At 43.7% G+C, this 17,510-nt stretch overlaps 1 protein-coding gene and 1 pseudogene across 6 annotated transcripts in view; both read right to left on the bottom strand.

Annotated features, from left to right (window-relative positions):
* LOC119015220 (major facilitator superfamily domain-containing protein 6-A-like) overlaps positions 1-12,428 on the bottom strand; it is a 37,450-nt gene extending 25,022 nt beyond the window's left edge. For 5 of the 6 annotated variants that reach the window (XM_037091032.1, XM_037091031.1, XM_037091029.1 and 2 more), the window contains exons 1-6: positions 12,121-12,428; positions 9,005-10,670; positions 4,742-4,839; positions 1,941-2,102; positions 1,752-1,850; positions 898-1,190 (exon numbers count right to left, since the gene is read on the bottom strand). In XM_037091032.1, the coding sequence (XP_036946927.1) occupies positions 898-1,190; positions 1,752-1,850; positions 1,941-2,102; positions 4,742-4,839; positions 9,005-10,668 (2,316 nt within the window). In that variant the 5' untranslated portion in view covers positions 10,669-10,670; positions 12,121-12,428. Of the gene's footprint in view, positions 1-115; positions 346-897; positions 1,191-1,751; positions 1,851-1,940; positions 2,103-4,741; positions 4,840-9,004; positions 10,671-12,120 lie in introns of all 6 variants that reach the window. The other variant, XR_005073225.1, reaches the window with a different exon arrangement.
* A 1,449-nt stretch (positions 12,429-13,877) lies between these two features.
* On the bottom strand, positions 13,878-17,393 carry LOC119015260 (annotated as a pseudogene).
* Between the last annotated feature and the right edge of the window lie 117 nt (positions 17,394-17,510).

The raw sequence follows: 17,510 nt of genomic DNA, 5'->3' as shown, positions 1-17,510 counted from the left end.
CTTCTAGCTATCCAAAACTTAATGCTAACATGTTAGCTTCTACTAGCTAACACATCTGAGGTGCTAACTGGCTGCACAAACAAACTCCGACTTATCTGATCTGTCTTATTCTCACTGAGAAGCTGAAGCATCCAAAATGGCCGCCAGAGGGTAGGTGGGGTCGGGGGTGGGGTGTTACATCAACGGGGGAGTAACTCAGGCATGCATGAACCTCACAAGACGTCATGAAACGGCGTGGGAGGGAGGAACGCAACACAAAAACACACATACATGCATGAACACGCCCCCACACCTCCACAGACACGCAGGTATAGATGAGTCACCGCATGCACGCAAGAGGAAACCCTGGACACCCCCCCCACGCGCACACACACACACACACACACACACACACACACACACACACACGGTAGTTTTCCATCAACCTTTGCACGCACAAACATCTCACCTTTCTTAAGTGTGTGTGTGTGTGTGTGTGTGTGTGTGGGCAGCCGGTGACAAGAGGAAGTGGCAGAGAGTTCAGGTTAGTGAGAGCTGATGAAACATTAACATGAAACTAACACACAACATATGGAAAGACTATTATTATTATTGCTGTTAATAATAATAACAACAACAATATATGACACCAACTGTTGCTACGGTAACACAAGCAGTTACTACATGAATGAATACGAACTTAAAACCACACAAAAGTTGATTAAAGAAGAGTATTTTTACAGTCCATCACTGTTTCTTCTGTTTTTATTAATCTTTGTTAGTTACGGACCTGAAGCTTCTTAAAAGGTTTGTAAAAAGTATGAAGATATTGAGGTAAAATATTACTTTCACCTGTACCAACACTACTTGAGACATGTGTGTGGAAACACGACATTATAAAGGTGTAGTTTCCTTCACCTGCAGTGGCTGATCCTCTGAAGGCGATCCGCCGCCCTTCACCAAGTTCATCTTCTCCCTGATCTGGAAGATGGCGAAGGCGATGGTGACCCAGGGGGCGCCGGTGAGCACCCAGGCCGGCCTGGTCACGTCCTCCTGCTCCTCCTGGTGCTTGGTCTTCTTGGCAGGCACAGCTACAGTCTTGCGAGCCGTGGCGGGGCTTCCGACGGCATTCTGGCTCTGCACCAGGTCGATGGTGGCGATGGGAACCGGGCTGGACGGGACGGGGATGTTCTCAGCCAGCATTTTGTCCTCTGAGGAAAGACGAGGCGGGAGGAGAGATTTTAGATTTAAATGCAGGTTTACGGAAGTCTGGTGGTTTTTGTCTGGTTTCTAAAAACAGTCTGGAGTGAACCCTCGTCCCAAACAAATCAATAAAGAATCTCAGAGCTTGTAGGAGCTTCTACGCCGGCCCTCGAGCCTTCAACAACCAACAACATCCCTCGCCTCTCGTCTGAGCCACTTACACACCAGCCTCCAGGTGACTGAAGCTTCATGGTGCCAATGAGACTTCAAATCCGGTTACATATCGTCTATATCCATTTATTATTAGTTATTAGTATAGTTTATGTTGTTTTATACATTCTGGTCTTTGTATAGGATGTTTTTTATGAGCACAGAGTGTAAACAAGGAAATTAAAGGGCAATAATGAGTTTCTGCCCCTGTTTCTCTCAGGCAGGAGGATTCTGAGGTCGTAAAATGCTCTAATTTTACGCCATTACCTCACAATCACTTCGTTAGTGATGTTCATCTTTCACTCTGTGACACTTCACTGAAGGTAAACTGTGGGTTTGTGCAGAGGAAGTGTTCCCACCTTTCTCCTCAGGCTCTCCGCTGCAGTACTGGATGAGGGAGAAGATGAGGAGGATGACGAGGGAGGCCATGCCGATCCCTCTGAACGTCTCTGCAGCACCTGCGAGACAAAAAGACGGAAAACTGGAATCACATCCTGAACATCTCAGCTACGGCTGGAATAATCCACTTCTGGTCTGTCGGGCCGTACCAAAGTAGTTGACGAACACTCCTCCCACCATGGCTCCACAGCCGCGACCCAGCCCGAGGTGGAGGCCCTGCAGGATGCCCTGCGCCGACGTCCTCAGCGCCGGAGGGACCGCCGCGCTCAGGAAGGAGATACAGGCGGCCCAGACTGAGGCGTGGGTCACACCTGGAGGACGACAGGGACGGACACGGGTCATCATGTCAGTCGTGTTTTATAGTATTTATACTTATTCTATTTATCATCGCTATCTATGTATTCTTATACACTGACACGTGTACTGGTATTGTTATTGCTCGTTTCCAGACATCAAGAGAAATGGCCGACCTCAATCAGTGTATTGTTATTTTGTCGGCTGCTTTTTGGACGACTTCACGTGTTCGACTAACAGCTGAGAGTCGTTTTGTCTTCGGAGCGTTTTGGCTCCAGCTTCAGTGGTAAAACTCACACTTTATTTAACAGGGTGACTGAAACTGAGATCACAACAAACCACTAAGTGAAAAATGACTCAACAATGGGAACGTTGATAATTCAGCCTGAGCTCGGCTTTGTTTAAACCTCCTTAATAACACACGGCTTCTCTTCCATAAAGACCCGACAGATTGAGCTTCTGTTGCACTCCTAACTGTCTTTTCTTTTATAAGTATATCATCATTTTATATGAGAAAGTATATCATGATTTTATGTTACTGTGATCTTTGCATTCTCGCTTAACTGAGCGTGTATTTTTGTACAAGTCAAAGTCAAACTTTCTACTTATGTTATAATTTTACTGTTTTTTGTGTTAAAATATTACTTTGGTAAAAGTGAAAATCACCTTTATGAAGAGTTCTGGAGTAAAAGTCTTTGAGTGTGTGATATTAAATGTATTTAAATTGATTAAAAGTACAAATAAATTCAATAAACATGTATAAAGTGCACACGTTTTAGTTTTTTATGTAATCTGCATAGTAACTAGTAACTGTAGTTGTATTAATGTAAATGAGTAAAAAGTACTTTTAAAATGAAGTGAAGTGGGAGCAACTGTACAAAAACCTCCAAACTATACTTATATTTCATACAGTAAACATCCTTAATTACATTATATCACTCTCAGTATTTTGAGGGATAATTAACAAGAAACGGCAGCAGTGAATATTCTCATGTTTATAACTGATAATTCAGATTTAATATCTACATTTCACAGTTTGTCCACCAGAGGGAGCTGAAACCTGTAAAGTCTCCTGTTCAGAGCAGATTCAGGCCACAACTTGCAGAAGTTAAGTGCAGATGGAAAGTGAAGGTAACACCTTTTATTTTGGTGACAGTTGAGCTTCCTGTCTGAGGTTTGAATCGCGTCACATGACCACCACAGCTCCTCCCAGCAGCTCATCTCACATTACAGTAAAAGTGAAGCTCTTCCTTATATTTGCTGTTGTGTTTGACCTAGTTAGAAATGTTTAATTCTCCCAGAAACTCCTTTTGTAATTGTTAGACTCGTTAGTTTCTCAGTCAAAACAGTCGGAGAGCTCGAGGCTGAAGTGTTGAAGTAGTTTTGTTGTTTGTTCTGTGGGCCGTCGGTGTTTCCTCAGGGCGGACAGCTCAAACAAACCAGCCAGCTCTACTTTTTATTACCGCTGTTTTCTTTGAGTCACTTCGTTTCTGGAAACACTGACATTTAATTGTGACACTGACGATATTACAGCATTGACAGATCTTTTCTTGCTCCAGTTAGTCAGACTGCAGAAACCAGCGAGAGAAAGATGAAGTATCTACTGGAGAAGACTCGCAGCCTCCACTGACCAGCTGGGTGCAGATTATAAGCAACTTCTTTAATTCACAGTCGGCTGCGCTAATGATCGATTAATCATCAATAATCTGTGAAAGTGTCGGCCCTCTTCTCATTAGAAGATTGTTTTAACCACTGGCTTGTTCCATGTTTGGCTGCACTCTCGTTGACCTTCTTGTGCCATTCGCTGGCTAATAGCGTAGCGTAGCACTGTACAGGGTTTCTGCAGGTTTAAACAAGTCAAATTTAAGACTCTTTAAGACCATTTTGAATGAAGAACTTGAACTTGAAGACCTACACGAAGTACAAAAAAATAAGTAAAAGTGCAGTCCCAGAATTAGTTTCAAAAATCTTTACATCCGAATCTGTTGCCAAAATGTTTAGCACCGGTGTTCAAAATCCAACGTCAGAGTCGAGCCGAAGACGGTTTGAATGTCGCTTGAATGCGAGACAGCAGAGGCGGGTCGAGTTCGGGTCGAGCAGAACTGGATGAACTTGGACTGGGAACTGGTGACATAGTCGTACAAAACTGTGTGATCGTGTGACTTCATTGGAGACTTTTTCTTTTCTAATTTAGGTCAAACAAGACGGTTTATTAGACGCTTGTAACAGCCAGAGATACTGGATTTCTTTGTTATCTGTCAGAGCATTTAATATTCTTTGTTTTACACGGATTGGGATGATAATAATGTTTTAGGTTTGAGAGGAGGTTTTATTTAAGCGTACTGATATGATCTGGTGTTAGAGGTCATTCCAGCTGACCCGTCTGTGTTTTGTCTCGTTGACCTTTAACTTGTCGTCTTCGTCTCCTTTCCGACGTGTCACACTGATTAATGTTGCCTCCAACATTAATCGACTTTATCAACACAGGTCCTGTGAAAGCACAAAGTTCATGTGAGTTCTAACCGGACGATCCGTCTTTGCTTTCGGAGGAAAACGTCCGTTTGATAAGCTTCCTGTTAGACAAACACGGTTCCCGTCCCCTCCCCTGGGTCCTAGCTTCCTGAGCGTCCTCCCTGCAGGAGCGAGCGCACGTTACCTTGAAGGACCTCCATGGGCAGGACGGTCCAGGCGTTCTGCAGGTACGAGATGTACAGGTAGCGGGCTGTGTTGCAGGCCAGGCCGATGTACAGCACCCTGAGAGGGGAAAGATGGAGAAGTCAAGTTTGTTAAATGTGATTTCAACTAATCAGCTGACAGCAAAAAACAGGTGAAACATGCTGCAAAATACAGATGGAAGCTTGTTTTAACAGTCCAGTGTACTGAAAATCTTTCAGCAAAATAAATGAAAAGGCAATGAAAATAAAAGGGGGGAGAGCACGTAAATGTTAAAAAGCAAACTTAAAAAACATCTAAAAAGGTTAATTTAGTGGATTTGTGATTTGTAGATTTTGTGACCAAATCTAATGAGGTGAAAACGACAGAGCTCTTCTTCTCAGGCACAAACTCACTTTGCTCTACACAGGACAAACAAACCGACGTGAAGGTGACGACACACCCTCTCAGTGTTCAGGTGTTCATCACCTCACAAGATTCAGACTTCACTGTTTGTTCACCCACAGTCAGTTTGCTGAGCACAAACAGACGCAGGTGACGCTCGTCTGACCAGAACGCACAATCTCAAACTCCTTTTTTTAACACTATGAGCTATTTGAGTTGTGGCTGTCCGAACAAGACACATCATGTTAGCATCACTTTAATGAAGTTAATTAAAAGCTAACAGCTGTTAGCTCGGGGATATGAGCTCAAACAAGGAGCGCTAATAAAGCTAACATGTGACAGATTAGAGAGGTTGTTATCAGGTACGACCGACTTATTATGTTGATGTATCTACAGTCACACAGCTGAAACTGAAGCAGTCCTGCAATAATTATGATTTACTGTATGTTAAAGCTGCAACTATTATGTTCTTCATGGATTAATTAATCAAAGACTCGTCATTTACTGACATTTATCACAAAGAAAAGCAGCAAATTCTCCCTTTAAAGAAGCTGCAAACAACAAATGTTTAACATCGTGGCTTAAAAAAACACTTAAACAGTGAAACAACTGATTATCAAAATACTTGGCAGCTAATTTTCTTTCTTTCTTTCCGGAATGATTGATTAATTTTTTGTCAGAAAAGCAACAAAATATATTAGAGGCTGGAACCAATTAAATCAACAGTTAATCTCTTCACAATAACTGCTGATTAACTGTCTATTGATCAAGTAATCGATTACTTCATTACATGCAAAAAACGGTAATATCAAGGCAGCAGAGGTGAAAACAATATTGTAAACTAAGTAAGTACAAGTAAGTGCAGTTGTTTTTGTAATTGTACAGTTTTTATTATATTTAGCCCTTATAATGTTTTATCAAGGATATTTACAAAATTAAAACAATGAAATGACCTTAACTCAAATAATCGGGGTTAAAATTATGAAAACTTCTGTATGTTTAATGTCAAAATACTTTTTAAACACATTTATTCAGAGTGTCTGTTGTCAAAGCAAACACATCTACATACCTCCACAATTCTTATTCGACTGTTAGTCGCTAATTTTTATCTAATCTAATAATACATGTGATTACAGAATTAAACTTTAATGTGACATTTTCAATTTAAAGTATTTTCATGTTGAACATAATGATAATGTTAGTGTAAATTCAGTCATTTTACATATGTTTGTGGATATTTCTGTGTATTTCAAAATAAAATACAGGTAAAAATCAGTGAAATAAGCAGGAAATATTCTGTAAATGTACATTACTTTAGGTCACTTCCTGTGTACTATATGTTGGTCGTGTTGTTGTTTGTATGAGCAGCTAAATCATATTTCTAAATAGTTTTATTGGTATTAGTTGAATTTTTATAAACACCTGACCGACATAATTTGTGTATTTGTGAATAACAACTAGTTTGTTGGACACTGAAGAATAAGAGCTGCTGTTTTCTATATTTTCCTGTCGTCTGCCTGAAGCTCGTTAATTTCCTCCGGCAGCTGCTCACTGCAGGTTTTAATCAAACAATCAGGACGAGGTGTTTTTCAGGGATTAATTTGAGCGGTTGGATTAAAGCAGTGAAGCACAAACTGACAACAGGGTCAACACGAGACACCTGCAGGTGACTTATTAACACCGTCGCTATAAAGACACATCAGATGTTTCTGCTCAGAGTTTCCAGTGAAGGAGGAAGTGAGTCTGCAGCAGAGCATCACATCCTCACACAACACGAAGGAAACACAGTGATCGAGCTCTGAGGCTGATAGTTTCAAATATTTGCATCTGTGTGTTAACATTTGTAAGTACAGAACAGCTACAGTACAGCAACAGGAGATTGGGCGGAGTTTCCCTTTAAGCAAAGAAATGATAAGTCAATGTTAGCAGTCAGCTGCAGCTCGAGGCAAAGCCGCGATCGCTCAGTTTGTCTCACGGGATGTTTTCAGGTTGCAAAACTAGAGATGAAAGAACAATTAAAAACGTTAGCTGGGTTAATGCGCTCGATAAAGCCTGCAAGTTTATCTGTGTGGAAATTCAGACCAACAAGTTTCAGCTGATCAAACCATCAAACTGGCAACCGCGTCATCACCAGACTCCCTTAACAAATCGCACAATTTAAGGAGCTGAGAGAGACACATTTCTAAATCATTGGAGCCTTCTTGTAAATTCAGCTTTAAATGTTTGTTTTCTATTCAAATAGTGTCCAAAAGAAGAAAATACACCATCATGGAAACATACAAGCAGCTGTATGTAATGGATCAAAGTCTCTAACATACGAAAATATAAAGGTTGGTCTCCAGCTGGAGGACAAGAAAACACAGTTTGGAGAAAAATTATTTTACTCAGAGCAGAGCTGTTAAATTAATCAAAAAACATGAAATAAAATGACCTCTTGTGTTTTATGTCTTCATGGTTTGTTATTTCTTTTTGTTCTGTAGTTGTTGCTGCTTGCAGGACTGGACTGTTCTCTCCGGTGATTTGCTTTTTTATTCTATTTTGGATGAACAACTGAAGGGAAATAGAGAAACTTGTGACTTTGGCTACTGTTTTAGATCATCTGAAGGTATTTTTATCTCTTCAGGCTGCTAAAAATAAAGGCAAAGCTGAAGAGTGAGCACACGTAGACTTTGTGGATGCCTGAGTTAAAATGATAACAATAGTGAGAGAGGCGCCACTCCTTTCTCTTCAGCTTCACCTCCTGTTGAGTCACGAGTCGACAGACGTCGAGTGTTTCCTGTGCAGCTGAAATCTAACACCGCGCTCTCGAATGTCCCCGCTGCCTGCGAGCTCCGAGCCCGAAGTCGCTCCGGCAGAAAACCCCGAGCATCAATGACGCCATTGTCTCAAACATTCACTGCTCAGTGCAGCGACGGATTTAACCGCTCAGTTTGAAGCACTTGATGCAGAAACTCTATTTACTGTGACCCATTAATCATCGAGCTGGACTGGAGGCAAATAAGGTCACTGGAGACGAGGAAGTGGCGGGTCGTTATCTGATTTCTGCTCTCTGTTCTCACACTAAACGCTCTGAAACTGAATCTAAGTCTTTAGTTTTTACTCAGAGGTTTGGCGACTGACAACAAGATGTAGAAAAAACGTCTATTTTGTATTAAAATCAACGAACTAAGCTTTAGTTAATAAGTAATAAAGCCACAAAAAAGCTTAGAAAGGGTTAATAATGACATTACAGATAATAAAGTTTTTATCAACGTCAAGTCCGATTTTGAGGTACTTTTCTGCTGAATATTGACATATGAGGCTATCAGTATCATTTATATAGTCTTATTAACAAATTATAATGTTAATTGACATCTTATAAGGATTATAGGGCTTTATTAACGATTAATTAACACTTATTACAAGGACTTTAAAATGAGGCCTTATCAAACAACCACAACATCTCAAGTTCTCTTTAAAACATTAAAGCTGCTGCAAAGCTTTCTGTTCGGTTTCTTTTGCGAATGTTTTAACTTTATTTTCTTATTTAAAAAACAGCATTCAAATCATTTAAAATATCTAAATTCTGTCCAGTTTAAAATGTCATTGTTTGCAGACAAATGTTAAAATAATGAGTCTTTGTCAGTCAACATCACACAGTCCAACAACGAGTCATGAAACTGTCAAGAAAATGATTCTTACAATCATTCTACGGTGTTTTCCCTCTTTCATGGGATTGCAAATGGAACACTTGGGATAAACAAGTAAATTCTGACATTTAAAGACGTCACTTTGGGCTCTGGGAACTTTAACGATAAGAATATCTGATAACTTAAGAAATAAAAGAAGTTAAGTGCGGCTCGAATGCTCGTGCATGTCTTACCTGACGTGTCCGACGAGCTCGATGAACTTGTGGCTGGTGAAGTAGGCGGCGAGCTCTGAGACGTGGCTCAGGATGGAGCAGACCCCGAACAGCGTGGTGGTCCCCTTCAGGTCCTCCAGGTGCCAGTACAGGAAGGTGAAGACGAAGCCGTAGCCGAAGCCCATGAACCAGGCGACGAAGAGGACGGAGCTGTAGCGAACGCTGCACAGGAGCCTCAGCAGGTCGCTGTAGTGGAACTCCTGCTGAGCGTCGGGGCTGATGGGAGTTTGGTCCGAGGAGGAGCTGGACTCGGGTAACGCTCTTGGGCTGTCCGCCTCCGCCACCACCCCCTCTGGGACCTCCTGCTGGTAGTTGGCACCTTTTTCAAAGTAGAACTGGGTGGCGACGATGAACGCCACCCCCATCAGCACGCCAAACACGATGAAGGCGATCATGTAGTTGTGCATGCGGACTTCGGGAATGTTGCAGCCTTTCCCTTCAATCACGCCGTCGATGTGCGTGTTGTCGATCCAGATGCCAACCAGCAGCATGACGAGCCCCCAGCCCAGCGAGCCCCACATCCTCTGCAGCCCGTAACGGTCACGAGCCTTCCCGAGGTACTGCAGGGTGATGGTGTCCACGATGGTGATGGCAGGGGCGCTGAAGAACTCGCCCACGATGATGACGAGCAGGATGAGCAGGAAGATGGACTCCACCTGGTCCTTGTTGTAGATGATCATGTACTCCTTGGCTTTGGTTGGAGCAGGGGAGGTAGTGGTGGTTGTGGTGGTGGTGGTGGTGGTGGTGGTGGCAGTGGTGGTAGTAGTGGTGGAGGAAAGGGTGGTGGTGGCGGGGGAGCGGGTGGTGGAGGAGAGAGTGGTGGACGAGCGGGTGGTGGAGGAGAGAGTGGTGGAGGAGAGGGTGGTGGAGGAGCGGGTGGTGTCCGGGGTGTGCTGAGTGGTGTTTGCTGCTGTCATGGGAGGAGGTGAAGTCACGTTGGTGTCCACGCTTCGCACCTGCCTGTGGAGCTCCCCGATAAAGGAGTCCAAGAGTTCAGGGAGTCCCGGGAGGTCGAATAAGCTTCGGCGGGTTCTGGTGTGGTTGGTGGAGTTGCTCAGCTGCGAAGCGTTATCGTGCGGGAGGGTCGTCATCAAGGGCGACACCGTCGTCAGAGGAGCGACACCTTTCTCCACACACATCATCTCAGCTGGTTTGACGAAGCCGATGCCGCAGTTGAACACCAACCAGCAAAAGACAGAAAATAACAAAACGACTTTTCCCTTCTTGAAGCGGTCCGCCACGACGCCCCAGAAGGGGGCGCTGCAGAACTCAATGAAGTAGCGAATACCGACGAGCAGCCCGCTGCGACTGGCCGACAAGCCGAGCTGCTTGTAGTAGACGGCCAGCAGAGGGTGCAGCGAGCCGTAGGCGGCGTAGAAGAAGAAGTAGAAGACTTTGGAAACGAGGAGGTGGCTGTTGATGCGGAGGCACATCCTCTCGCAGCAGTCATTGGACTTCGAGGCCGGCGGCTGTTCAGGCGGGGTGTCGGAGGCCGGCGCCGGCGTCTCGGCGACGCCCGCCTGCCGCTCCATTGTCAGGGTGTTGAACGGCTCGGCCAACACGTACCTCCTCTTCTGCTCCTCCTCGTCGTCTGTCAGGATGGCAACCTTATCGTCAGCTGCCATATCTGGAACATAAGGAAATGAGCGTGAGAGCGGCCGGGCAGCGTTCAATAACCAAACGATGCAGACGTTCTGCTGCTGCTGAAACGACTGAAACTGCCTGTAATGATTGACAAGGTGTCTTTTTCTCTAACAATTATACCTGTTTAATCGCTCTTTAGTGGAACATTTGGGAGCTTTAAATTCTGCAAACAGGAACACGACCTGTCATCATGTGTCTCTTTAGGGTCATAATGCTTCTGTAATTACAGTGTGATTCAGCCATGTTTCCTGTGCTTAACAGAACTGTGAATGCCATTTAAGTCAATAATGAATAAACAAATATGCGTAGAGGAAAATTATGTTATGAACAAATACATTATCTTTTTAACTATTGTGATCTGGATGGAGTAAAAACAGTCACATCTGAGTAACTTGGGACTCTGTGACTGATTGCATCCCATTTTAAAAGCTTTTTACCAATTCAGTTTTGTGAAACCTGCATCTAATTCACAAAGAAAGAGGAGAGGGAAGTGAAATAACACACAGTTTTGTGTTTTCTCGGGTAAAATAAATGTTACAGAACTCTGAAAACATATTAAACAGTCTCTGGAGTAAAAACAATGACATTTTTGTAATTTTGGACAATTGTACTCACTTTTGTTATACAAACGGGGCTAAATCAACCTGTTTGTAGTGTTACTGATTGAGATTTAATACTATAGACTGTATTATTTAGTAGGACAATTGAGTGTAAACAGTCTATTCACCTCTATTATTTTAATCAATGCGGTCTGGACGGAGTAAAAACAGTCACATTTAGGTAATTTGGGACATTTTGACTGTTTTTTATTACACAAAAGAGGTTAAATCAACCTGTTTGCCATGTTATTGATTGAAGTTTAACACTAAGTAGTATTATTGTGGTCTGGAGGGAGTAAAAACAGAGAAATCATCTTTTTTTCTGTTATCAAAACTCAAATAATGTCAACATATGTTGTTGTGGACCTTAACAGGGATCAGGATCAGGATCAGGACCACTGTGAGACCCGGTACTTTGTCACAAGCGCACTGATCCTGATCATGAACGCGTCACTGATCACTGATCAATACATATTGAACCGACGCCCGGTGACGTGGGCCTCCACGGCCGGCCGCAGGTCCCCGGACCTCGGCTTGGAACCGGTCACTGACTGTCACTGACGGTCCTATGCGGAAGTAGCTGTCATCCTGAACAAAGCGACTTTATCTTAGCCGGAAAACAAAAATAAACACAACACATTTCAAACGGAGAATGACGTTAATTAGCTAAAATGGCGCCCGTCATTTAAACAGAGTGTAAACGGATCAGACGAGCGGGACGTTGGTGCACGTTACAGCTGTGACCTGATAACATCAATTAAAGTGTTTAAACATGTTCAGACATACTAAATGTTAAAGAAGACATTTCATATAAAGGTGAATTAATCGTCCTACCTGCTCAGGTCACCGCTCCCATTAAACTATGACTGCGCAGTTTCTGTTGAATTTCTCTCCTCCTTCGGACGTTTTTCACACAAAACCCGCCATTTTTACGACTTTAATTTAGCGGATAATGTTGGAAAATCAGCGACACGTCTTCATGATTGTTATTTCCACATGAGTGTGGAGTGTTTCTGCCGGCTCCGCTGCGTCTCTTTGTATAGAGAACAACAGCAGCAGCCCGTCAGACCGGAGCTCCCACCTGTCCTCACACTGCGCCGTCAAGTCCGCCATTACGGCCGTTACAGCTTCCGGTCCGCGCTTCCAAAATAAAACACACAACTGACGTATTCGACCGTTGGAAACATCTTCAGCTAATTAACTAATTATTTGTTTTGTTGATTAATTATGAGTGTTTTTAACTGTATTGTAATTGTTCCAAAACAAGAAAACAATGATTTCATCAAATTATTTATGGTTTTAAAATGAGTATTGGTCAATACTCAACGTCAGGATTTACGTAAAATTGTAATAGCTGTATCAAAATTCTACGATTTATTTATTCAATAATTTCTGGTAGTAAATTTATCAATTAAAACACCTTTCAAGAAAAAATGCACCCAAAAAAAGCCCCAAAATACCCCAACTCCCCCCCCCAAAAGATGCCCCCAAAACCCCAAAGTGCCCCCCAAATGCCCCCCCGCACCTTCAAAATAGACAAACACGCCCTCACAAAATGCCCCAATAAAGCCCTTAAAATGCCCCTGCCCACACCCCAAATTATTCCCCCCAAAAGCCCCTAAATTTCCCCCCAAAATGCCAGTATAAAGCTTCTAAAATAAACAAAAAAATAAATCTAGCTCCAGCTTATTTTTTGTTTTAAGTTCCTTTAGGTGACATATTATGCATATTTGTTATCTAGATGGTTGTTATCTATTGAATTCCTTGTATGTGTCTCCACCCTTTGTTTCTTTAGGAGACACAAGCGCTGAGCTTTAGATTTGTTGACTTCCGGTATCCCTCAGTGGTAAATTGTGACGTCTTGAAGCAGCCGAACGACTCCACCTAAAGGTCTCCTGAGTCTCAATTAAAGGGGAAACTTCCACTAATCACACATGAAAACATTCCAGTAATTCGTTTTAAATTGACACAACAGACTATAGGACTCTGGTCACAGTCCTCAGGGGAATGTCTGGTGTAGAAATAAAACATTTAATCACCATAAACACTTGGTTGAGGAGCACAGATGTAATATATGAGGACATATTATGACATTATTATTCATTAGTGGTGCAGAAGTATCAAAATGTGACTCCTCATGATGAGTTAATGAATTTTGGAGAGTTACTGTTCAAATATCACATAAAATAATATCATTTTCTACCAGAATTCAACATAACATTTTTAGTAATTTTGGAATATGTATAGAAGTTGCTAAATTAACATGTTAGAGGTGTAAGAAGAGTCATTTTGTCTTGCTTTCAACAAGGAATAGGTCACATTTGTTATATAACTAGTCAAAAGTCATGTTAAGTGTCAGTTTTTATGTCATTTTGTCATAGAAAATTAATCAGAAATTGTAGATAAAGCTGCATAAATACTGTTCAACATGGATCAAAACATTTGCTTCTCACTGTGGTTCATTACTGTTGATTTTACCTTGTGTGTGGTGCCTGGAAACACAAACCCCACCCATGTGGTGTCCACTGCAGTACCCTCACTCACCTGCAGAGGACACTGCAGCCTTCTGACTTATATTGAGACAGTTGACCTGTTGAGAAATCTTGTTTTTTTATTGGAAAATGTGACATGAGGGGAAAAGTTGGTCTTAAACATCCCGTTAAATGTTTACCAAAGAAGTGATATATCATTCAAACAGTTAAGATGAGAAAATAAACCTTTGTGATTCCTAAAGATTCTGCGTTTGAAGAACATGGAAGTGTTTGTTTATGAAGCAGATGTTTCAGAGGAATTCTCTGCACAGTGTCGGTTGTGAAATCCCACAAAATGAACCACAGAGTCTGAAATCTCTCTCCAGTCGTGCGGATGATCCTGCGGGATTTAAACAACAAGCGTAAAAGTCAAACAGCTGTTTCAATCTTGTTTGATAAAAAGAGAAAGGAGACAGAAAGTTGTGTTTCAGTAGTCCGACTCATCCGACAGCTCCCCCTGCTGCGTCCAGTGCTTCCCCTTCTTCTTCTTCTTCCTCTTCCTCTCGCCCATCAGCATGGCGGCCAGCACGGTGATCACCACGGTGACGGTGATGATGAGCACGGTGACGGTCTCGGCGAGGCACAGCCCCGTGTCCACGTCCATGAGCCGGTAGTCCTCGAGCACCGGCGGCTCCTTGCAGGTCAGGTTGTAGTAGTCGTCCAGGAAGAGCCTCTGGATGCTGCGCAGCTTCCGGAAGACTCTCTGCAGGTCGCAGTCGCAGTTCCACGGGTTCCTCTCCAGCAGGATGTGGGTGCTGTAGGTGTGGATGCTCAGGAACGTCTTGAAGTGGACGGTGGACATGCGGTTGTTGGCCAGGTTGAGCAGCGTCATGCTGGTGAGCGGCTTGAAGACGCCTTCCTCCGTCTGGCTGATCTGGTTCCCGGCCAGGTTGAGGACCTCCAGCGAGCGCAGCATGGAGAAGATCCCGCTCCGCAGAGACGTCAGCTGGTTGTCCTCCAGGTGGAGCTGCCGCAGCATGCTCATGGAGGAGAACGACCTCACCTGGATGGTGTGGATGCTGTTGCTGGTCAGGTTCAGCCTCTGGAGGCCGTCCAGGTGCAGGAAGCTGCGGCTGTCCAGGCTCGTCAGGTGGTTGTGGGCGAGCTGCAGCTCCCGCAGGAAGGCCAGGCCGATGGAGAAACCCTCAGTCAGGGTGGAGATCCGGTTCCAGCTCAGGTCTAACTTCTGCAGGAACTCCAGCTGAGAGAAGCCGCCGTCCTCCACCACGCTGATGTTGTTGTTCTGCAGCAGGAGGATCCGCAGCTTGCGGTTTTTGGTGAAGGAGCGTTCGGGGATGACGGAGATGCTGTTGTCGGACAGGTCGAGGAGCTCGGTGGTGGGCGGGACTCTGCCGGGCAGCGTGGTGAAGAGCGCCCGAGAACAGATGGTGAACTTGAGATCTCCTCGACAGTCGCAGCCCAGCTCGCACCTGCTGCTGCTGCACCTGGAGGCCTCCGTCAGCAGCAGCACGAGGAACAGGAAGTCCTTCATGGCTCTGCAAGCAACCACAGAGAGTCACGATCATTCTGGATTTCACCTCCAAAACTATTAAGCTGCAAGTTTCCACATCAGAACACACATCAGCTGTGGAGAATCAAAAACCTTCTCAGGTCAACAAAAGGACAGAAAACGTCTAAAGCAGCAGGTTTGTAAAATGTTTCCTGCGAGGTGAAGCAGATGTGATCTGTAGGAAACCTGCTGGTTTGGTTTGTACGATGTTATAACCTCTGAATTAAAAAATAACTGCTTAGACCAACGTTTCACTTTGTTTCAGATCTTTATCTCCTCACAAAAAAAGTTTATGGCACCAAAATGGTTTTGAAAAGGTGAAAGAATCATAGAAAAAGGTTGTTGAATTAGTGTAAAGTCAACATCTAAGTCCTCTGAGAGACATAAAGAGCGACTTGACGTACTAATGATTGTTAAGGTGAACAGGTTGCAGCATCGAACACGACAAAACTGCCTTAAAGTCACAAATAAGGACACTTTTAAGATCCTTGTTTCTCTTTTCTTCTTTCACAAAATCTCTTCATCAATAAAGCAAGAAAAATGTACAGAAGAGTTAAAAGACGACGATGAGAGTTTCATCCTCGTCCGTCGTTCTGATGTCTGAGGTTCAGTCTTACCAGCAGCTGTTCCCGTGGTTCCGCCTGTTTTACCTGCTGACAGTCGGCAGCAGGTGGAAACTGGACATGACGGAGGCGGGTTGTCGCGGCCAGAAGAAGCTGTGGACGAGTGACAGCGCTTAGACAGCGAGATGGAAAGAGACACAGAGAAGAGAGCCGAGGGGAGGGAGAGCTCGTCAATTATTCACCAGGCGGCAGGTTGTGGGAGGGGGAGCTGTAAGAGATTGAAGCCGGGCCGGACCGCCGAGCGAGAATTAGAAGGTCTGGACAGATTTGATTGATTGTAAGCAGGCGGGCGGGTGTTAATCTCCAGGTTATTTATAGCTTTTATAGGTTTGATCAAAAAGAATGGAGAGAGGTGAAGTGTTTTTTTATGAACTGATTGAGTTTCTGCAGCGAGAAAGGCTTGAAAATCCTTCCTGATGTAAATACAACACGAACTAAGGATGGAAAACACTGTTGTAATATATTTGTTTCTGTATTAATTGTGTGTTAGGTTTGTGATTAGTTGTGTCATTAGTTCAATATCGTTTGAAAGTGGTGCAAACAAATGTCTTTGCAATCTGTGTTTTTCTTCCTTCCTCTTTCTATTCCTAGTATTTGATTTAGATATTTCGATGTTGACTGAAGGTTGAACATTTAGAACATAATTCACTGGGTTTGTAAGAACTGGTTTCAGCTGAGGGATCTGGATCGACAGAATGCTCCTCCTGACAGTTTTGATGATAAAAGGAGTTTTAAAGCAGTTAGAAACATACATGTGAGCCACAGTTTGACTCCTGCAGCACAGTGAATGAGTGGGATGATCTCAGCTTCGGTTCCTCGATATAACAACGTGATGAGCGACTGAAATTACAGCAGGTCAAAGGTCAGAACCTGCTCTTTTGGTGCCTGATTGTTTGGTGATTATGCCGGATTAAGGAGGACGGAACATTAAAGGTATTTCATCTAAAAAAAAAATGAATTACAAAGCACAAAAAACATGTTGTTCCTGGATGACGCTGAAGCTTTGAGTCTTGGCTGACGGACGATCTGCAAACACAGCTGTGAGATTGTTTACTCTCATCTGTAGGATGCAGCGGGACGTATCGGAGAGATGATGATGAGCGGACCTGTTGGTCACAGAGAGAAAGATTACACTAATACCGTCCAAATCCTCGGCCCAGATAAACCACTCTGCCGTCCCCCGTCCACCTCCACTCGCTGAAGAACCAGAGCCTGTCGCCCGGTTGGGACCGGAGGGACGGTGTCCAGACAGTGTCAGTCAGAGATGGCACAGTCGTGTTTCCTCTCACAGATATTGGGTGTCTGCACGGATCCGGTTTCAGCTCGGCCTTTGACTCGACCTGGATCATTGTGTGGCACAATAACAGCAGCTGGAAACTCCTTCAGTTACATCTCCACTGATCACTCAGGCTGATTGTTGCAGACGCTCCTCACTGTACTGACCCTCCTGCTGGATGTGCTGCTGCTACATGAGCTACTGTTACTTTAATCAATCGTGTTTTATGGTTTATATCCTGTATTATATGTTTGTGATTTTATCTTATCTTATCTTAACTGTGT

This window comes from Acanthopagrus latus, chromosome 24 (genome assembly GCF_904848185.1).
Source record: "Acanthopagrus latus isolate v.2019 chromosome 24, fAcaLat1.1, whole genome shotgun sequence".
NCBI classification, from domain to species: Eukaryota; Metazoa; Chordata; class Actinopteri; order Spariformes; family Sparidae; genus Acanthopagrus; species Acanthopagrus latus.
The sequence above is the reverse complement of the archived record's forward strand: the minus strand, read 5'-3'. Positions and strand labels throughout refer to the sequence as shown.